At 43.2% G+C, this 23,012-nt stretch overlaps 1 protein-coding gene across 1 annotated transcript in view; it reads right to left on the bottom strand.

Moving 5' to 3' along the window:
• The window catches only part of LOC147035805 (uncharacterized), a 71,106-nt gene extending 56,939 nt beyond the window's left edge, over positions 1-14,167 (bottom strand). Inside the window, exon 1 of the mRNA XM_085869600.1 lies at positions 14,123-14,167. Within this exon, the coding sequence (XP_085725726.1) occupies positions 14,123-14,167 (45 nt within the window). The remainder of the gene's footprint in view (positions 1-14,122) is intronic.
• Positions 14,168-23,012: the final 8,845 nt, after the last annotated feature.

Here is a 23,012-nt window from a genome sequence, read left to right as displayed (position 1 = left end):
ACACACACACACACACCACCTTTTAGCAATAGCTGCAAAAATCTGGTATAATTTTTCTTGTGGCCCCAGAACCAAACAAACAAGAAATTTATAACAGCCCTCACACCTTCCACTCCTCCACTCCAGCAGTAGTCACAGTAAAGGACGTCATTTTTAGAGTTGATTTTAAACTTCCTCTGCACATTTACAAGCCATAGATATGGCTTTGTAAAGGAAGCAGAAAATAAAGGGCATTGTCTCGACTTCATCGAAACGATTCCAAATGTTGACGAAGTGGACAAAATTAATCTTCTTGGTAAGGAGATTGTTCTCAATTCAGAAAGATGATCACATGTATGATTTATGTTATTGTCAGAATTATCTTCCTATCACTGATAAGAAGCACGCAAACCATATGTGGTGTTTCCATCAATCTCTTTCGTTGTACAGATGCAAAGCCCTGCTTTCTCTCAGGTACTTTTCCAAGTCCACACCCACACTTGCTTTCTCTCAGGTACATTTCCAAGTCCACACCCCACTTGCTTTCTCTTAGGTATTACTCCAAGTACAGAGCCTTCAGAAAGTTTTCACAACCCTCACCTTTTGTCGCATTTTGTTGTATTACAGCCTGAATATAAAATGGATTGAATTAACTGTTTTATTTGTCACCGAACTACACAAAATATCCCATAATTACAAAGTGAAAACATGTTGTTTTTACTTTTTTTCCAATAAATGAAAAATGAAATGCTGAAATGTATTCAATAAGTATTCAACCCCTTTGCTCTGAAACTCCGGATTGAGTTCAAGTGCTTCCAATTTCCTTTGATAATACTTGAGATGTCTCTTGGAAATGGAAGGAATATGAAACTACACAGACTCTTCCTCGATTTGGCCATCCGACCAAACTGAGCAACTGCGCAAGAAGGATCTTGGTCTGGGAGGTGAAAAAGAAACCGAAGATCCTCCGACAGAACTACGGAGTTCCTTTACTGAGATGGGAGAAACTGCTGAACGGACAACAGTCTCTGCTGCCCTTCACAAATCTAGCCTTTATGGGAGAGTGGCCAGATGGAAGCCACTCCTGAGATAAAGGCAGGTGACAGCACACCTGAGGTTTGCAAAAAGGCATGTGAAATACTGGGAGCATGAGGAAAAATAATCTGTGGTCTGATGAGACAAAAACTGAACTCTCTGGACTAAATGCAAAGCACTACATCTTGTGGAAACCACCAGCACAGCTCATCACCAATCTAACACCATTCCTACCATGAAGCATGGTGGTGGCAGGATCGTGCTGTGGTGATGCTTTTCAATGGCAGGGACTGCAAGACTTGCAAGGATAGAGGAAACAATGAATGGAGCCAAATTCAGGCAATTCCTTAAGGAAAACCTGCTTCAGAGTGCAAAGGACCTGAGACTGCGGTGAAGATTGATGCTCCAACAGGACAATGACCCGAAGCATGCAGCGAAAACAACACTGGAATGGCTTCAGAACAAAAACATGAAAGTCCTTGAACGGCCCAGCCAAAGCCCAGACTTGAATCTCATTGAGAATCTGTGGAAAGACTTGAAATTGCTGTTCACTGACACTCCCCATCCACTGACACTTTACAGAGCTTGAGCAAATCTGCAAGGAAGAATGGGAGAAAATCCCCAAATCCAGATGTGCAAAGCTGATACAGACATCCCCAAGAAGATTTGAAGCTATAATTGCTCGCAAAGGCGCTTCTACAAATGATTGACTCAGGGGGTTGAATACTTATTGATGCAAGACATTTCGGCAATTCATTTTTCATTTACTCATAAAAATAAAAAAAAAACATGTTTTCACTTTGTCATTGTGGGGTATTTTGTGTGGAAGAGAGAGAGAGAGAGAGAGAGAGAGAGAGAGAGAGAGAGAGAGAGAGAGAGAGAGAGAGAGAGAGAGAGAGAGAGAGAGAGAGAGAGAGAGAGAGAGAGAGAGAGAGAGAGAGATGGAGAGAGATGGAGAGAGATGGAGAGAGATGGAGAGAGATGGAGAGAGATGGAGAGAGATGGAGAGATGGAGAGAGATAGAGAGAGAGAGAGAGATGGAGAGAGAGAGAGAGAGAGAGAGAGAGAGAGAGAGAGAGAGAGAGAGAGAGAGACACAGAGAGAGAGAGAGAGAGAGAGAGAGAGAGAGAGAGAGAGATATATATATATATATATATGAAAGAATTCCAGGACAAGGTGATGTCTGAGAGAGGGGAGACCAGTCTTCAAGATTGAGGGCTGTTCGAAGACCCTGCCAGTCGGCCTGAGTGATATGACTGACTCTACGGCACTGATGAGATTTTCTAATAACAGACAGAGAGATGTCTACTTTGATAAGCATGTGGTCAGATGAATCAATTGGAGCAAATAAAGAACAGATATTTTCAGGGAAATTGGTCAAAATCATATCCAGAAGAGATGTAGTACCATTGTTCGAGATCTGGGTCAGAAGTTGACTGATTGTCTCATTCCCAATGAGTCACAGAAGTCTTTTGCAGCAGTGCCATGGCAGGTGAGAGGGTTACCCACACCCAGCCAACTGGCATGATGGAAAACGAAGTCACCACATATTCAGAAGAGAGTTTGAATGAATCGATAGGACATGGTCCATGTTTTCGGAGAGCAAGATGTGAATGGAGTCATCACTGTTTGGTGGACTGTACAAAAGACATATAAACATGAGGTGGGATTGGAGGGGAAGTCCTAGCCAGACGTATTCCTGGGGGTGTTATGGGAGAGATGGCAGTGCATGAAGAGTGAGGAATAGAGTCTTTGATGAAAAGAGCAACTCCGCCACCAGGACGAGGCTCATGTCTGTCATACCAGAGGAGGTTTTAACCAGGGAGAGATACTCGGGAGACAGAGACGTCATGAAGGAGTAAAGTTTTTGTTAAGCAGATTGTATACTTTTTCTGTGGCAACCTGTATGGCAAGATCTGCCAGGTTTGAGTGAAGGCCCCGGATGTTTAAGGTCCACATTGTTAAAGAATATGGAAGGGAGCAAGTTTTGGCTGCAGGGGAGGGGAGTGGGAGGTTAGGACGAGGGAGCAGGGTGATTTGTTTGGAGAGTTATTGAAAGAGTGTGGGGGATTGCTGAAAAGCTTGGGAAGAGGTCTGGATGAGGAGGAGAAAAGGCTTGGTGGTGATGGATTGAGGTACAGTCGGGAGTGAAAGACAGTGACCAGACACAGTTGACAATTTGAGGAGGTGGAGTGATGTGGCGAAAGAGTGATGGTGGGGTCAGTAAGCACCTTTGTGGATGTGAAGGGGGGCGACTTTGTAAAGGTGGAATGAGGGGGAGGATTGGAAGGAGAAGCATGACATTGGAGAGTTGAGGGAGAAGGGTGAGGGGGAGAGTTGGGGGAGATGGGTGAGGGGGGCAGTTTGGGGAGAAGTGTGAGGGGGAGAGTTGGGAGAGAAGGGTGAGGGGAGAGTTGAGGGACAAGGGTGAGTGGGGAGAGTTGAGGGAGAATGGTTAGGAGGGTGACTTTAGGGACAAGGTTGAGGGGAGAGTTGAGGGAGAATGGAGAATGGAGAAGGGAGAAGGGGAGAGTTGAGGGGGAGAGTTTAGGGAGAAGCGTTAAGGTGGAGAGTTGAGGGGAAGGGTGCATGGGGAGTTTTTGAGAAAGGTGATAGGGAAGCTTGAAGTTGGAAGAGTGTGAAGGTTGCTTTGCGAGGGAGGGTTGAGAGGGAAGCTTTGAGAGGAAGTGGAGTGGATGAGAGCAGGCATGGGGAAGGGGCAGGAGGGTTATGGGAGAGGAGGGGAGAGGGGAAGAATGAGACTTGGTAAGGGTATGTTGAAGAAGGGAGTGGGCAGGGTGAGGTACAAGATTTTGAGGAGTTGGGAAGAGAGGGATGCATGCTGAGAGGAAGGAAGGAGCATGTTTGTGGTAACGAGTATCCTGATTGAGAGTGTGAGATATCTATTAGGTTGGAATGGAGTCCCCAGATGTGAGAGCACCACACATTTTGGGACAACAGTGGAGGAGCTGATACTGAAGAACAAGATACTGAAGAGGTGCCAAGAGCAGAGGAAGGATGAGGGGCAAGATGGGAGAGTAAGGAGAGGGGATAGTAGTTGAGGGGTTAGGAGGAGGTAGATTTAAGTATGGAGGGTGAATTGGCACTGAAGTTGTAAAAATAGTACAATTGATGGACATGAATATGCACTGCAAACTGGGATTTTAATTGTTTTTAAGTCAGAGATGTGATTAAAGACATTATGTGAGGGATGCAATAAAGGGGAACTAAGAGATTGGAGAAAACAAATGTTGTAACAGTGGGACGTTTAAGACACAGGATGAAGGAAAGGTCCAATTTAAAAGTCTTTTGAAGAAGAACAAGAGTCAGGAATAATGATGCAATACAGAGAACCACAGACATGAAAGAGGAAGTTGTAACATCTTATGAGACCGTTTTTTAAAAAAAAAAATAATTGAATCTTCTTCAAGATTACTTGAGATTAGGTAAATGAAAGGTTGAAAAAAAATAACCATGTAGGTGTTGCTGAATTTGGTTTGGCAGACACAGAAGGAAGCTGGAAGTTCACCAAAAATGCATGTCCAGAAATAGTTGAGGATGTGTTCAACATCGGTTTTTTTACAATTAAAATGGCCACCAGTCTACCAGTCAGCCATCTTTGATGAGATTGCCAAATAAAGTTAGGCACAAATGTGTACCATTGTGTACTGTGCACCAAGTTTGAACAACATTAATAATGCATGTCCGAGAAATGGTTGAGGATGTGTTTGACACCGGGGTTTTTTTACAATTAAAATGGCTGCCAGTCAGGCATCTTGGATCTGAGGTTGAAAAAAAATGAGGTGCATATGTATACTGTCATGTGTTGTCTTACTGCTAAGTACTAATAAAATCTGTCTATACATGTCCAAGATATCATTGCGGATACACGCATGCACACACGGACACAAAAAATGAGACCAAATCCAAAATCCCTTATTTTGGATCAAAGTTCAATGGTGGCTAATAAAAGGATTAACTGGAATTAAGCAATGGAACTTAAAATGATTGGGCTGATGTAATGGATGAGAGAATAAATTGAAAAACACAAAGTACCAAACACATAAATGGCTTTATGGTTGGAGCAAGTAGATACTCCTCTAAAAAGAATGATTGTTGATTTGAAAAGAAAAGTTTGAATCGATAATCTGAAAGTAATTTTAAACAATCCAGAGACAAGTCATGATTTAAAACAGCTTCAAACCCTATGTGCTGTTGTTTCAATTGACAAAGCTAAAATTAATATTGCATTTGCATGCAAAACATTTAACATTTAAACACTTTTGGAAGAATTGGGCTTGCAGACTGGTCTCTCAAAGACCTCCAAAGTAAGTAATGATAATAAAATAGACTTGATACAAAACTATATAAATCACTTAAAATCAAGAAGATTGTTAGTTCGAGATAAACATGGTAAATTACCATTCATTTACTGGATCCCAAAAATGCACAAAATCCCTTGTAAGATGAGGTTCATCATCGTAAGTTGAAAATGCCATTTGAAACCTATGTCAGGTAGTATTACGGGGACGATGAAACTTTTATAAATGCTTGAAAAAGTACCGTGAAAGGTGAGGTTTTATTCTGGTATTAAAAAAATTCTGGACCGTTGATAATTCCAAACCCATAATCGACAGTTTCCATAACATTAATAACAAGGTTAAGGCTAAATGTTGATCAACTTATGATTTTTCTACATTATATACACAAATATTACACATGACAAGCTCATAACTGGATTCGACAGAGTGGTAGATAAAGCATTTAGAGGAGGTAATAAAGTACACATTAAAGTCTATCAAAAAAGAGCAAACTGATCTGAAAAGGAAAATCAGTATTCATGTAGTTTTTCCAAAAATAAACTTAAATAAAGTATTTGATTTCTCCAAAACAAGTCTCTTTACATTTGGCAACAAGATACTCCAGCACACAGTGGGGATACCCATGGGTCAGATTTGGCAATCGTTAGATTCATTGATTATTTACTCACAATTGATGATGGGTTTGTATTTCATCAGCTTTATGATGATATATAATCCAAATGAACTCAAATTAAAAAAGGAAACCCAAACTCAAACTTCAGTTTATTTTTAGGAATTACAAATCAATATCAATAATAATAAATTTCACACCAAAATTATGTGATAAACGAGATGCTTTTCTATTCCACATTGTACGAATGCCTTTCTGAGACAGCAATATTCCTAAGAAGCTATTCTATGGTACATACACAGGTGAAATAATTAGGACTGTGAGAGCAACCACACACAGCACTGAACTTGTCATTAGATTAAAACAACTAGTCAGACGTATAACAACAGAGGGAGTTACAGTTAGCAGATTAAAACAAGTTTTCTATAAGATCATAAAATGACACCAAATAGAATTAGTGAAATACAAAAGGAATCGTAAAAATATTATCAACGAGGTATTGACATCAATGCATTATTTAAAAAAACAAAAAACATGCATGTTATCCATTTAAACCCATTTCAGTGGTTACTCAGAGATTAGGAAACAGTTAAAAAAAACGTTTAAAAAATAACCATTTGATTAGTTGAATAACATTTTGATCCAGAGGTGAGTGAGGTGGTCATGTTTGTTTGTGGACATGTTATATTTAAGGTAAAATATGCATGATTTAATATGTTATCATATAATGGAATGTGTGATGGGGGTTGTAACTATGTGATAATAATATATTAAATCCTCGAGCAAGTAAAGACTAATTAGTGATGTTGCAACAATGGGTTTGACCCACTGCTTGGACAAAACTGAGGTTGTGGATCTCCTGATGTAGGAAACCAAATGATATTGATCAATGACCAAGGTTGTGGATCCACCGTTTGGAGAGGGTCTGGGCTGAAATGATCGAAATCTCGAAGAAGAATGGTGTCCAGCTGATGATACGTGCAGTCGGAAACATCTTTCATTTGCATACAGGTTAAGGTTCTTACTTTGGGTAAGAGAATTATGTTTTGAGGTTAACATATTTTTCTGCAATCCTTTAAATTGCACTATGTTTCAGGAATAGCGATACTGCACAATTGTGTGCATGTGTGAGACAGAATTGTTAGTAACAGAAAATGAAAAAAACGACATGGGTGCACGTATGTGTGTGCGTGCATGTGTGTGTGTGTGTGTGTGTCTGAGAGTCACTTGTAATGGGGAGGGTTTGTAATTCAATCACCCGATGGGTAATGTTGCAATAGTTGGTGACTAAATTAATGCTGACTTTGTGGCATAATTGTTTTAGCTTCCAATCTGTGGCTGGGTGTTTGTCTGCTTGAATATTTTCTGAGATAAAAAACTTCGGGCATGGTACGGAGTTTCCTTGCCTGATGTTGGGAATTTTAGAAAGGAAAGATCACGTAACAACAAACATAGATTTCCAGTCATTGTGCAGACTTTGATTGGGCCTTATGGCCTCCTCCTGCTATGAAGTTTCTGCCGTGTAACTCATTATTATTCATGAGGAAAATTCTTTTTAACTGCAGGTGAAATTGTTGAAAGAACCAAAGCATCCGTGATTGTTGTTTTCAGTGCAGAAAGGAGATTCAGTCCATTTGTTGAGGAACTTTGGAAAAGAAACATCACAGGAAAGATTTGGATTGCTAGTGAAGCTTGGGCAACTTTCAAGCCATACACTTCTCAACGATTTTCTCACATATTTCAAGGGAGCATTGGTTTTGCTCTCCGACATGGTTCAATTCCTGGTTTTTATGAATTCCTTGTCACTCTCCGGCCATTCATCAAAAATGCACTTTGCAAATGCAACAAAGATATCCATCAAAATAGATTTGAAACTTCAAGGCAAAAAACCAAAAGGACAATTTTTAATTCTGCAAATGTAACAAGAAGTAAATGTAAATCTGGATCAAGTTTCCTCAGTGTTAAACATGAATTAAACAAAAATCATACAATGCTACCTCTGACTCCAAGTTACAGGACATTTTCACACGAAGTTGTATTACATACTGAATGTAATGGGGAAGATATTATTAATATCGACCAAAATGAGAGGAATGATGGGGTTTCATCAAGTGAAAATACCAGCAAGTCCATTTTATGGAAAAATAATCAAACTACATTTCACAATGATTCTTGCAATGTGGAATGTTTTGAAAATGTGTTTCTTTTGGAATTCTGGAAAATGATGTTCAACTGTTCCTGGATTATTTCAAATAAATTAAAGACCTGCACCGGCCTTGAAGAGCTACGTAATATTGAGACGCAGTTCACAGACGTGTCTCACATGATCGTGACATATCACACATACATAGCTACGTATGCTCTTGCTCATGCCTTACATGATTTGCAACAATGTGTTCCTGGTCAAGGCCCATGGGACAATGGTACTTGTGCTGCAATTACGAACTTTCAATCATGGCAGGTAACAAGAAAACCAACGACTTTTCTGAATGCATTATGCATTTTCATTGTTGTGACTTGATTGAGAGCAATTGTGGCCAAAAAAATCCCAATAACATTCTTCAGGATTATTAATTTATTTGAAGAACCAATTGCTTTGATTTTGTTAAACTTGATTTGTGTTTGCGGACGAATTTCAATATTGGTGATGATACTGACTGGTGAAGAACCAGATCCGAATATGATCATTAAAAAAACAAAAAACTTCTTGGACAGGTTGAATGTGTGACAAGGACCAATTATTTTGATTTTCATGAAAATGAGGAACTGGATCTGGATACGAATTTTTATTTTTCCAAGTTATTCTTCAATTTTGCGAGATGGGGCCAAAAAACGATATGTAGCATGATATCTCAAACAGTTGTGGGCGGATAGAGATGAAACTTGGTGGATGAGTAGGGTAGGCAAAAACAACAAGTTGATTAGATTTTGGTTTGGGCAGGGATGCAGACTTGGCCTGTCAGTGGATTAGAAATCATAAATTGTTCAACCTGACAGGGTATGCGCTACCCCAAGTGGCATTCCATTTATACTTTTCACTGTTTTTCAATGTTCATTTGCTTTTAAATTCGTTTTATTTTCAACCACTTGAGCGACACACAAAATGTTCAACATTGATGCATGTATCATGCAAGATATAGATATAGATATATATATATATATATATATATATATATATATATATATATATATATATATATATATATATATAATAACTAGTCTGGTGTTGGCACAGTGGTTAGGGCAGCGTCTTGGGATCCAAAAGGTCCTGAGTTCAAGCCCTGTTGGGCTGCTGAATTAATACACCAGGGGTTGACTCAGCCTGTCATCCTTCAGAGGTCGGCGAAATGAGCACCAGTGTACTGGGCCGGTGTATACCCCGGTTAAAATTGGTATACCATATCCCTGTGTCGTAAGAGGTGACCAGGGTTGCGTCAGGAAGGGCATCCGGCATAAAACATGTGTGCCAAATCACTATGCGGATCATATGGATGATCCGCTGTGGCGACCCCTATCGGGAGCAACCGAATGAAGAAGAAGAAGAAGATATATATATATATATATATATATATATATATATATATATATATATATATATATATATATATATATATATATATGATAACTATATAGGTGTTGTTTTATGGCAGCCAATAACTCGTCATGGGGAACCAGAACGGCAATTGGTAGAGTGCATACCTTTAAACCTTAAAAAATATTCTCCAAAACGGCTGAAAAAATTAATATGAATTGTTACATGTATATTTGATCTTCTCTCAAACCATGCAACCGATCTCTACAAAGCATTAAGTGTGTCATCAGATATCATGGGAATTAAAGTTTGATAACTAAAACATCATTGGACCTATGTTTTCAGAGAGTGAGATGTAAATGGAGTCATCACTGGTGGATGGTGCAACACACAATTAAACATGAGGTGGGAGTGGAGGGGAAGTTGAACCCAGATGTATTCTTGGAGGTGTGTGCGAGAGAAGGCAGTGCATGGTGTGTGAGGAAGAGACTCTTTGATTAAGAGAACAACTTCACCATGAGATCAAGACTCAGGTCTGTCGTACTGGAGGAGGAAATGACCAGGAAGTGACCAGTGACAACAGAGGAGTAGCTGATACTGATACTGACTAAGAAGTCAGAGACGTCTTGAAGAAGAAACGTTTTTGTTCAGCAGATTTTCTGGTTTGTCAGTGGGAACCTGCATGGAAAGATCTGTCAGGTTTGAGCGAAGGTCCCAGATGTTTGAGATTCACACTGTTAAGGAAGAGGGTAGGTCAGGAGGTTTGGGATTCAGGGGAGGGGAGGGGAGGGTTTGACGAGAGAAGAGGGGAAGAGGCAAGGAGAGTTGTTGAAAGAGTGTTCAGGATTGCAAAAGAGCTCGGGGAGAGGGCCAGGTGAGGAGAAGAAAAGCCTTGGTGGTGATGGGTTGAGGTACCGTGGGGAGTTGAGGATTGGAGGAGGTGGAGTGATGAGATGGAGAAGAGTGGGCAGGGGAAGAAAGCAGCTTTGTGGATGTGAGGGGGGGGAACTTTTGGAAGGGGGGGAGGTGTGAGGGTGAAGATTGGAGTGAGAATAGAGAGAGGGGAGAGTTGAGGGAGAAGGGTGAGGGGGAAGTTTTTGAGAAAGATGAGAGAGAAGCTGGGAGGGGGAAAGAGTGTGAAGGTTGCTTTGAGAGTGATGGCATATGAAGAGAGTAGGCAGGGCCAACATGCAGGAGGGTGATGGGAGAGGTGAAGAGAGGGTGAGGATGAAAATTTTTAGAAGTGTGGTGAAGAAGGCAGCAGGCAGGGGGAGGTATTATATTTGAGGGGATGGGAACAGGGGGAGGCATGATGAGAATAAGGAAGGAGAATGTTTGTGGTGGCGAGTATCCTGATTGACAAGGAGGAGTAGATATCTGTTACGTTAGCATGGTTGAAGAATCGGGAGTGTGTGTGTCTGTGTGTCTGTGTGTCTGTGTGTATGTGTGTGTGTGTGTGTGTGTGTGTGTGTGTGTGTGTGTGTTTGCACGCGCAGTTGGGGGGGAGGGGTGGAATGTGTGACCTGAAGTCACATTTTCCATTTTGCAGAATTTCCACGAGTCCATTAGGTCTTTTGGGTTCTCTCGGTATTTTGGATCTTCAAGTAATTTGGATCTCTTGGGCCTCTTGGGTCTCTTGGGTCCTCTCAATCTTTTGTTTGGTGAGGTTCCTTGGGGTCTTTTGCATCCTCGGAATCTATTGTGTCCTTGGGGTATTTTAGATATTCTGGGTCTTCTGGGTCTTTTGCGTGTTCTGGTTCCTCTCGGTCTTTTGGGTCTTTTTGGTCTTCAGGGTCTTCGGAGTGTGGTGGAATAAATTTCAATTTCCACGCAGGTTCAGCACACAAAAGAGAAACTTATATACATATGTATGACGTCTGGGAGAAATTACCATGAATGTACCTCTCAAACTAATGCCCCAGCCCAAGCCTTTATATATTCAAGCAGGGACGAATGGGAGAGATGATTGAACAAGCAGGATGAAGGAAACATCGCCTTTTGTCTGGTAAGGAGTAACTATTCTCAAAGCTTTAAGTCAATAACTGCTTTCTACCCACTGAGAAAGGAGTAGAACAGAGTGTGAACAATGTTCGTTCTGGCAGCCAATCAGAAAAGAGGCCAAACAGCCTCTCAAGGTCCCACAGAGTTTGGAGGTATGGACAGTTACACAGATCACAGGAGTGAATCATTACTGCGGCATGTTCTGAGTGTTTGATAAAGAACACAATTGCATTCCGACATTCTCACTGGCGCTGCTAGCCTGGTGTTGGCTTCGTGGTTAGGGTGGCGGCTTGGGATCCTAGGGTCCTGAGTTCAAGCCCCGTTGGCAGCTGAATTAATACACACCAGGAGGTTGACTCAGCCTGTCATCCTTCCGAGGTCGGCAAAATGAGTACCAGTGTACTGGTAAGGGGGTCACTGCATCAGCGGAAAAGCCAGGTCCCAACCAATGATGCAACCAGCAGCCACAGGCTGCACTTATTGGAGAGACTGCCGCTGCTCATAGGACCTTGGCAGCATTTACAATGCCTCTTCACAAAAAGCCATCCATTATATTCATTATGTTTGTGAACTTAGTATCAAATATCTAAAGTTGTGTTTCATCATAGACTCATTTATGTACTTGAGTCTACCTGTAACATATGTAATATATCCAGGTTATTATGTCGTTCTAATCAATATAACTATTAAATGACAAATAAATATCACAAATCAATATCAATGGAAGGCAGATGCATGTTTTTGAGAAAGCAAATGAAACACAAGACATGGATAACTATGTTTTCAACGAAATCCTCTCAACTGCAGCATTTTACAAAAGTTGATTTCATACTTTGTGACTGGTGGGATCAATATCTTTATTCAATCACACCGAAAAAAAATGCTTAAAGAGGAAATCAACTGAATCATCAGTTTATGGGTATTTTGGGTCTTTTGAGTCTTCGTGGTCTTTTGGGTATTCAGAGTCTTTAAGGGTCTTCAGGTTATCTTGGGTCTTCAAGATATTTTTGATGCTCAGGGTCATTTAGGTCCCCAGGGTCGTTTGGGTCTTTTGGGTTCTTGTGTGGGGCAAGGGGTCTTTTGGGTCCTCTGGGTACTTTTACTGAAGTATTTCAGGTAACAATTGTCGGTGATATCAGGTCATTAGTCCAATTAATGGGTGGAGAGCTGATATTTTGACTTACATCCCAGCATACATACATACATACATTTGCTCCTATACTGTAGATCATGGTTTTGAATGGGGGAAGAAAAGAGATGGTGGTGAACAGCTGTTTTGAAGACCTGGACAGAAAAGTGAGATTTAAGAGAGTGTGGGAGTTTATTCCAGTGGTGGAAAATAGAGGACTGACAGAGTGATGGTGTGCTATGATTTTTGATTTTGGTTGATTCACAAGAAGGTGGTTGCTGGTAGACCTTGAGTGCCCTGAATAAATATTAGAGGGACAGATCACAGACAAAGCAAGGGGGGGGGGGTGAGGCCAAAGAGAAGATGGTAAAAGAGAGAAAGACCACCGACCTGCCTGCAGTGAAATAGTGAGACCCAAAGAGTCAGCTTCATCGCCTGAGATACCAATGGTCCTAAATGCCTTGGTTTCCACAGCATAAAGCCGAGAAAGGTGTGTGACAGGAGCACAAAGAGAGGGGAGAGCAATGCTCCATCAGTCTGTGAATGAAAGCTCTGTCTGTGGTCAGGAGCTCAATTGAGCCAAGGAAGGACTGCACGGCGGAGGATGCCGAGCCAGCAACTGGCTTTGATGGCCAGCTTGGAAATGTGGTTTTGCAAGAAAAGATCATAGCAGATCTTGAGATTGAATTGATTGAATAATTCAACAAAAGGACTTCCTCAAGGGGATTGTTGAGAAAGTAGATTGGGGGAGGGAGGGGGTCGAGATGGTGCTTTCGGCCTTTCGGAGAGACTTGGTGAGAGTGTGAGATTTGTCACAATTGAAAGACATGCTCCACCTGTTGAACCAGCTGATGATTTTATCCACATCTGCAGAGAGTGAAGAGGCTGCTGCATGCCAATCTGAGGGATGACAGATGGCAGGGCAGGGGATGAAGTCATCAGAGAAGAGATAAAGAGGATTTTCCAGAGTCTGAGAGATCATTGATGAAAACCAGAAAATGCAAGGGGCCAAGAACACTATGTAGAAAAAAAATACATACACAAGTATATATATATATATATATATATATATATATATATATATATATATATATATATATATATATATATATATATATATATATTGTTACGGATTCGCGCCCGCCGGCGTGCGAACGGCCACGTAACTCGAATCGCGGCACGTCGCCCACCGGACGGACAATCCAGTCGTGACCCTCTCGGACTAACGCCGGGAACCAGTCATGGGTGGACCTTTCGGTCTCACCGCGATCGAGCCAATCGGCCCCCGTGTGGGATAGGGTTGCTCACTAAATTCGACCTACCTAAGTACCCACACGGAGGGTAGACCGGGCGATCGCACCTCGCCGCAGGTCCACTTCGGACACGGGCCACTTAAGCGACCCGTTCCGTACTATCGGGATAACCGAGCGGTGTTATCGTCGGCCTCGACGGTTCGATTAATTATCGGGCGTATTCAGCCCACTACCAACCCTTTACGTGAAGCAAGATGAGGATTCAATGAAAGAAATGACGAAGCGAAGCGGGAAACAGTTCAACATAAAGCACATTTATTCGCGATGAACGGAAAGCACACATATACAATTCCACCAAAAGCAAATAGAAAAGAAGACAAAAATCAAATGCGACAATGCAGATATAATACCGACTACGCGAGCACACGGCAACACTTATGCAATTTTACTTCACAGACGGCGCCGACAACACACATTCCCAAAGCAAAAGAAAAGAGAACCACCCTCCAGGATGAGGCGGGCCTGGGGTCGAGACCGGGTCGGGCCTACCCGTCTGATGATGAGGCGCGAAGTGGCGATGGTGCCCCAACTCTGCGGGCCTCGCGGACAGTGTCTGGTAGGGGGTGGGAAAAGGGGCCCCCTTGGTCGCACTATCTCAGCGCGGGGGGGGAAACAGGAGGGGGTTGCTGATGCTCGGGGTAAGGAGAATTTTTACTCTGTCTCGGGTCCCGCGACGAGCGTCTCCACCTCGACCAGGTCGCGCCGTCGGCCTCCCTGGTGTGCAGCTCCCGGCACCGACGCGAGCACCCCCTTGTCTGCCTTCGCCGCCGCCGCCTCTCCACAGCTCCGTCCTCTTCGCTCCGACTCCAACTCCGAACTCTTCTTCCTGCGAATTTCCCAACTGCACTCAACTCCAACGCACGCGACGACGACCACACGAAGACGAACGCAGCCGCTTATATAAGCCCCGTGGCTTCGCCTTTGACCCCCTGCCTTCGACCTTTCACCTCGCTCCCCATTGGCCCGAGAAAAAGTAGGCGTGAATGCATTTTGATCCATGAATTTGCATATTGCGACCGCCCTCCAACGCCCTGGAGGCGGGGCCAAATCGCCCCTCGCTCACCGATTGGACGGAACAAAAGTGGGCGTGAGTCGTTCTTGATCCGTTTTTGGAGCGGAAAATCCGTGGTTTTGTACACGCTGTTCGGCGCGCGCCCTGCACGAGTCCAATACCGGTACCCACAAGCGGCGCAAGAACGGTGGCGATGCGACGGTTGCGAGGTGTGACGTGAAGCGGCGCCGCGGTGGGTGGTTGATGTTGTGATGACTGTTGAGACGCGGTTGGCGGTGGTAATCATGGCGGTTGGTCCAAAATAAAGATAGTAAAAGAAAAACGGCTATCCTGAAGAGTCGCAGCACGCATAAATGACATGTATTCCCACTAGACAACGGGTTTGGGCCTAACTACACATATACTTACCGAGATATCTCACCTAAGGGACCTGAATGGTGGTTTGCGAATTTGGTCAACCACAACAATATTGTTATGGTTCTCCACCCATTCAGCGTGCCATCGCACAGGGCCACTGCTTTTAACTAATCACAGCCGCGCGCCCACCGGACGGGCAATCCAGTCGTAGCTTTCTGGATCAATGCCAAAATCCAGCTACAGGTGTGTTTTTAACCACACCATAAATTAGCCAACTCTTCTGTCCACGCGCGATAGGGTCTGATCGCCGAATTGTCGATTTACCTAAGTATGCGCGCAGACAGAAATGCCCGGAATTTACACCTCGATGGAGCCTTCCAGAAAGGGCGTTTTCCCTTGGTGAATCGGGCCCTTTCCACTGCCATTGCCTTTGCCAAAGCTTTTGTATTATCACATGTGTGGAGAATCCACCGCGTTGGTTGATGGAGATGTTATTCGTTGGAGGGGCCGGGGGCCGTTGTCTGTGGGGATGTTGACGCTTGTGGGGAAGGTGGTTGCGTTGAAGGCCGTTGTGGTTGTTGTTTTGGAGGAGGTGGTGAGGAGATGTGGTTGTAGTGAAGGTTGTTGTTGTGAAGGCGGTAGTGGTTGTCGTTTTGGAGGAAGTGGTGAGGAGATGCGGTTGTGGTGAAGGTGGTTGTTGTGAAGGCGGTGGTAGTTTTCGTCTTGGAGGAGGCGGTGAGGAGATGCGACTGTGGTGAAGGTGGTTGTTGTGAAGGTGGTGGTTATGGTCGTTTTGGAGGAGGTGGTTGTTCCAAAATAAAGACAGCAAAAGAATAACGGCTAACTGAAGATTCACAGCCCTGCACACGAATAATTGCCCGTTAAACATCGGTGGGGAAATGTATTCTGAACACGCACTTATCAACATAACTGATCTAAAGGACATGTATGGTGTTCTGTGAATTTCCACAACCGTAACAATATATAATATATATATATATATATATATATATATATATATATATATATATATATATGTATATATGTATATATATATATATATATATATATATATACACACATATCCATCCATCCACTGGGACCATACTCTGTGCAGAGCGTTGGTGCTGCCGAAGCAGTCTCCTTGGCTATTGGGTACAATCCTGGACGGGTCGCCACTCCGACACAGGATACCAGCATGCTGGCACTCATTTTGCCGACCTCGGAAGGATGACAGGCAGAGTCAACCCCACCTGGTATTAATTCAACAGCCGAGTGGGATTTGAACTCAGGATTCTCGGATCCTAAGCCCACCACCCTAACCATTAAGCCAACACCAGGCATATATATATATATATATATATATATATATATATATATATATATATATATATATATATATATATATATATATATATATATATATATATATATATATATATATATATATATATATATATATATATATATATATATATATATCAATCAGGAAGAAGTTAATTCATTTTGGGTCGCTTATTGCCACATATACTTATATACTTTCTGCATATCTCGTGGGATGGTGAGATGGACAGGCGACCATGATGGGTAGTGAGGGGGTTTGAGGACATATTTCAATCTTACAGCCACCATGTTGGTGCTCACTGTGATGGGAAGGCAAAGACGCCTCAGAGCTGTCACATTCACAATCGCTCTGCACTCCCGATGGGTGTTCCCTTCATTGATAAACTCCCAAAGTGATAGTAACAATGATTTTGAACGGATTCAGTATTCGGCCCTTGTGAACATCGACCTCATCAATCGAGACTGCAGTCTGTTAACTTATGCACAACCCAAATATCAATGTGGCATTCTCTCAAGCAGAGATTCAGCCCGTGTCTTTTGAAATTTGTCCAAGGTCATTATGTACTTTTAACGATGTGCATATGTATACGCATCAGGAAGAAGATAATTGGTTTTCGTTCATTTATCGGCAGATATCCTTTCCACCTGTTTCGTGAGATTGAGAGATGGTCAGGTAATCATGATGGGTGGGGTAGTGGTTTGAAGGCTTGAAGTGGGGAGGGATTGGCATTCTCTCAAGTCGGGCTTAAACCCATGTCAAAAACGATCTTTGTACGAAGTCAACCTTCAATTTTAATGGTGTGTACATATGCATCGACAAGATCATTGATTTCGTGTCGTTTATTGTCAAATATACTTCCGCACATCTTGGGGGTTTGTGAGTTGCATCGGCGAACATGACTGGCCGTGACATGCTCATGGCCACATATATTGCCTGCATATAATTTTGATTGTGTTTTCTGTGAAGTCACAAATGGATTAAAGAGTTAAATATTCCAACATTTCAATGATGTAATTATTTTGATTGTGCTTTCCGTGAAGTCACAAATGGAGAAAAGAGTTAAAATATCCAATAAATAAATATGCAATGACGATATAACAATTTGCCATTTTGCTTTCATGAACAGAAATAAAGGGGAAGTAGGTGTGGGGGGCAGTATTATAAAACAGCAATTTCTAAGTGGGGGGAGTGGGGCAGTCTACAATTTCAATCATAACAATGTGTGGCACATTACCGAGTGTTTCAAAATGATTCAAATGCTGTTTTTGTGGCCAGTAACTTTGTGTGTGTGTGTGTGTGTGTGTGTGTGTGTGTGTGTGTGTGTGTGTGTGTGTGTGTGTGTGTGTGTGTGTGTGTGTGTGTGTGTGTGTGTGTGTGTGTGTGTGTGTGTGTGTGTGTGTGTGTGTGTGTGTGTGTGAGAGAGAGAGAGAGAGAGAGAGAGAGAGAGAGAGAGAGAGAGAGAGAGAGAGAGAGAGAGAGAGAGAGAGAGAGAGAGAGAGAGAGAGAGAGAGAGAGAGAGAGAGAGAGAGAGAGAGAGAGACTGAGACTGAGACTGAGACTGAGACTGAGACTGAGACTGAGACTGAGACTGAGACTGAGACTGACTGGGGCATCTCGTAATAATTGACAGATCCTGATATTGATGATGGAATATTGTGGGATCCTCACTGCTTTTATTCTTGTTGGACCACCAATTTACCTCCATTTTTTTTCCAGTGGAAATACCCACAATATGAGTGCAAAATGTGACACCCAGCCACAACAAAGCACAATCAGAGCGATTGGGACAGATTAATTAGTGTGTGAGGACAGAAAAACATAGTTAGGCTGTCTCACAAACAGTTAGAGAACGTGTGAAGACAATAAAACAGACAATAGCATCAGCAGCGCTGAGCAAGAATGAGCCATGAATAACTTGATGCCATGGGAGTGGAAAACAGAGAGAGGGGAAGCGTACCACTGATGGGAAATGGGCCAAGAACAGCTTCAAGATGAATGGAGAGGGCATCAATGTCAGACATGGATAAACTTTTAGTTGGAAATGTACAGCCAACACAGAAAACTGTGAAGGGTGGGGAGGTTGTTTGAAAGCTTAGATTGTGGAGAAGATTGATGCCTTCTGGTTGAGAGGGGGAAGGTGAGGACTTTTTTTTGGCAGTTAGATGCTGAGTTTTTCGTGTTTGTGACCGGTTTGAAGGTTGATGTTTTTTTGTTGTATGCCTTGTCGAGGCTCGTATGACAGAACAGAGCCATTAGGAGATCTGTTGAAGGGAGATTGTTTGGGCACAAAACATGGGGAATACAAGATGGTCATTACAGGGACTTTCAGGAAGGAAAGCAGGGAATTTGAAGGAGGTGGGCTTGGGTGGATTAACATGGGTAGAAAAGATCGAGGATTTGGATGGGAGATGATAAGAGGTGGTGGTGAACAGCTGTTTTGAAGACCTGGAGGGAAGAATGGGATTGAAGAGAGTGAGGGAGTTTATTACAAAGGCGAGAAAAAAAAGAGGAATGAAAGAGTGAAGGTGAGCAGTGATTCGAGATTTTGGTAGTTTTACCAAAAGGGGGTTGATGGCGGTCCTTGAGTGCCCTGGGGAATTGTGGTGGGGCCAAATTGCAGAGAGAGCAGGGGGGGCAAGAATGGAGAGGAGAGGATAGAAAACAGAAAGACCACCGGCCTTCCTGCGGTGAGAGAGTGAGAGGCCCAAAGTCTCAGCCTCATCTTGTGAGATGCCAATGATCCGAAATGCCTTTGTTTCCACAGCGTGAAGCCGGGAAAGGTGGGAGGCAGCAGCACCAGCCAAGAGAGGAGAGCAGTACTCCATCAGGCTGCGGACAAAAGCTTTGTGAGTGGTCAGCAGCTCAGGTGGGCCGAGGAAGGACTTTGCACGACGGATGATTCCCAGTCGGTCATTGGAGGCCAGATTTGACATGTGGCTTTCCCAGGAAAGATCATGGCTGATAGTGAGACCCAGAAGTTTGAAAGAAAGTACTTCTTCCAGAGGATTGTTGAGAAAATGGATGGGAGGGTTTTCTAAACAGTCCCTTCGGAGAGACATTAAGAGAGTGTGAGATTTGTCCAGGTTGAAAGACATGTTCCATGTGTTGGACCAGTTTGTGATTTTACCCAGATCTGCAGTGATTGAAGAAGCTGCTGCATGCCGGTCTGAGGGATGACAGATGGTACGGCATAGGGTGCAATCATCAGCAAAGAGATAAAGACGATTTTCCAGAGAGTCGGGGAGATCATTGATTAAAACCAGAAAAAGAACGGGCCCAGAATGCTGCCTTGAGGAACTCCAGCCTGGACCGGAAGAGGGGTTGAAACACCTCCAATTATGGCCACATGTTGGCTGTGACAGGGGAGTAAGTTTGCCAGACATGAATGGAGATGGCCATGGATACCACACTGAGAGAATTTGGTGAGCAGGGCAGGGTGCCAGACCATGTCAAAAGCTCACGATATGTCCAAGGATATGGCTCTGATTTCATGTCCAGCATTGAGTAACTCCATGCATTGTTGGGAGACCAGAAGCATCAAATCCAAGGTAGAGTTACTTGGTCTGAAACCGAATTGATGATCAGAAATCAGGCCATTGGAAAAGAGGAAGGATTTAATGTCTGAAGTGATGATGGATTCCATAAACTTGCTGATGATTGGGAGAAGGCTGATTGGTCTATTGTTGCAGGGATCTGTTTTTGCACCTTTTTTATGCAGGGCAGTAATATTTTCTGATTTCCAATAAGATGGGAGATGACCTTGAGCAAATGAGAGGGTGAATATAACAGAGAGAGGGTGAGCAAGAGCAGAGGAGCAGGTTTTTAGGACACCTGGGCTGATGCCCTCTGGGCCAGTTGCAGAATATGAGACGAGGTTTGACAGCAAGCTCTCCACCTTGTCAGGAGAAAAGGACAGAGTCCAGGGACAGTTGGGTGCGACTGGGTAAGGTGGGTACAGAAAGCGATGGGTTTTGGACACAATATTTTAATGCAAACACTTAGTTTAGGCATTTAGCCTTTTCACGAGCGGTATCAGCAGTGTGGGCATTTGAATTAAGGGATGGGGTGGAGGGGGAACATACACCCTAAACATATTTGATTTGATGCCACAAGGATTTGGAGGAGGGAGAGGGGTTTGAAAGTTCTGATTTGAGCTTGGAAAGATGTTGTTTTCTGGTTCTACTGAGGGTAGATACACTTTTGTTCCGATCTTGATGGACGGAACTGAGATTGCCCTCAGTTGGGTTTGCTTTCCATGACGCAAAGGCAAGTTGTTTCAGGACAACTGCCTCGCCACAAGCTTCAGTGAACCAAGGGCAGGATGAAGGGTAGGACAACTGAAGACGAGAGGGGATAAGTCTGTGCATGGGGGAGAGCAAGTTACTTTGAAATAATTCCCAGGATGAGTTGATGTTGGAGGAAGTGGTGATAGGTGACCAGTCTATAAGTTTGAGGGCTGCTTTTTAGACCCTGCCAGTCAGCTGGAGTGAAAGGCCAGACTCCACGGTGGGGAGGAGTTTCTCTGATAATAGCCAGAGAGATGTCCACTTTGACAAGGACGTGGACAGATTATCCGGTTGGAGAGAAGGAAGAACAGCAGATATTTTCAGGGAAATTTGTCAAAATCAGATCCAGAAGAGATGGAGTACCATTGATTGAGATCCAGGTCGGGAAATTGACCGATTGTGTCAGTCCTCATGAGTCGCAGAAAGCTTTTGCTGTAGTGCCATGACAGGTGAGAGAGGTACCCACACCGAGCCAACGGGCATGATGACAATTGAAGTGACCACATATGAGGAAGAGAGAGTTTGGATGAGAAAATAGAAGTTGGTACATGTTTTCAGATAGTGAGGTGTGGATGGAGCCATCACTGTTTAGTGGATGGTACAGTACATATATAAACATGAGGTGGGAGTGGAGGGGAAGCCGAAGCCAGAGGTGTTCCTGTGGGTGTGTGCGAGTGAGGACAGTGCATGGAGTGTGAGGAAGAGAGTCTTTGATGAAGAGACTAACTCCTCCACCAGGACGAGGCTCATGTTTGTTATACCGGAGGTGGGAGTAACCAGGGTGGAGATATTTGGGAGTCGGAGACGTCTTGAGGGAGGAAAGTTTCTGTTTGGCAGATTATGTCCAGTTTGTCAGTGGCAACCTATTTGGAAAGATCTGAGAGTTTTGAGCGAAGGCCCCGTTTAATTGAGGTCCATACTTTCAATGAAGAGGAAGGGAAGGAGGCTTTGGGTGCAGGGGGTAGGAGTGGAGAGGGAGGTTAGGACAAGGGAGGAGGAGGAGGAGGTAAGGACGGTTAATTAAAGTGTTGGGATTGCATAATAGCTCGGGGAGGGGGCCAGATTAGGAGGAGAATACGTTCTGGTTGCTGCGGGAGAGGGGGACAAGTGAGGGGGCAGAAGGCAGTTGAGGATTCTCGGAGGTGGAGTGATGAGATGTAGGTGAGAGGGCAGTGGAAGGAGGCAGCTTTGTGGATGAGAGGTGGGGCAACTTTGGGGTGGGTGAATGAGGGGGTGAATGGTGGGGGAAGGGTGAGTGGGGAGAGTTGAGAAGAAAGTTGAGGGTGAAGTTTTTGAGAGAGGTGAGAGGGAGGCTTGGAGGGAGAAGAGTGTGATGGTTGCTTTGAGAGTGAGGGGTAAGAGTGGAATGTTGGCACTGAAGTTGGAAAAAAGAATGGTTGATGGAAAGCGAACATTCATAGCAAACTGGGGTTTTTAGAAGTTTTAGTTCAGAGATGCAAAAAAACACATTTATTGATGGATGAAATAAAGGCGAATTCAGAGAATGGAGAGAAGAAACCCTGTAACAATTGTATTTTTAGGCAGGGTATGAAGGAAAGGTCGAATTGAGAGCAGTCTGTTTAAATAGTAGAAGAGTAGTGCATTATGATGCAGTAATAAGTACCATACGTGCGAAAGAGGAAGATGAAGCATTATAATAGATAGCTTTTATTATTATTATTATTATTATTATTATTATTATTATATATATCTTTTTTTTAGAGACTTTCAATCAGATTCGGTAATGGAAAGGTTGTAGAAAAAATCGTGAGGTGAATTGTGTATTTGAATCGGTAAATTGAGAGGGTGGAAACACATCATGTGGTTACGGGAGACGCACGTGGTTATGGGAGGTGTATCGTCAAAAGGGAATATATTTATTTAAAATAAGTATTGCGTAACATTCGGAAAAGGGAAGGTTAAAGTAAAATTGTGGAAGTGTGTGATGAATTTGGAACTGTAAACGCAGTGTGAAGCTTCTGGCTCGATGAAAAGTACCAGGAAGAGGAAAGAAATGTAGTTGCAGGAGGTGTTTAGCTCGATAGGACACAAGGAATATTATTGATTTTTGATGGATTCTTGAAGAACAGG

The sequence above is a fragment of the Eptatretus burgeri genome, chromosome 1, assembly GCF_056783735.1.
Source record: "Eptatretus burgeri isolate ZD-2024b chromosome 1, Ebu_testis_v1, whole genome shotgun sequence".
In the NCBI taxonomy this organism is placed as follows: Eukaryota; Metazoa; Chordata; class Myxini; order Myxiniformes; family Myxinidae; genus Eptatretus; species Eptatretus burgeri.
Note: the sequence above shows the minus strand (reverse complement) of the source record. Positions and strands in the feature narration are given on the sequence as shown.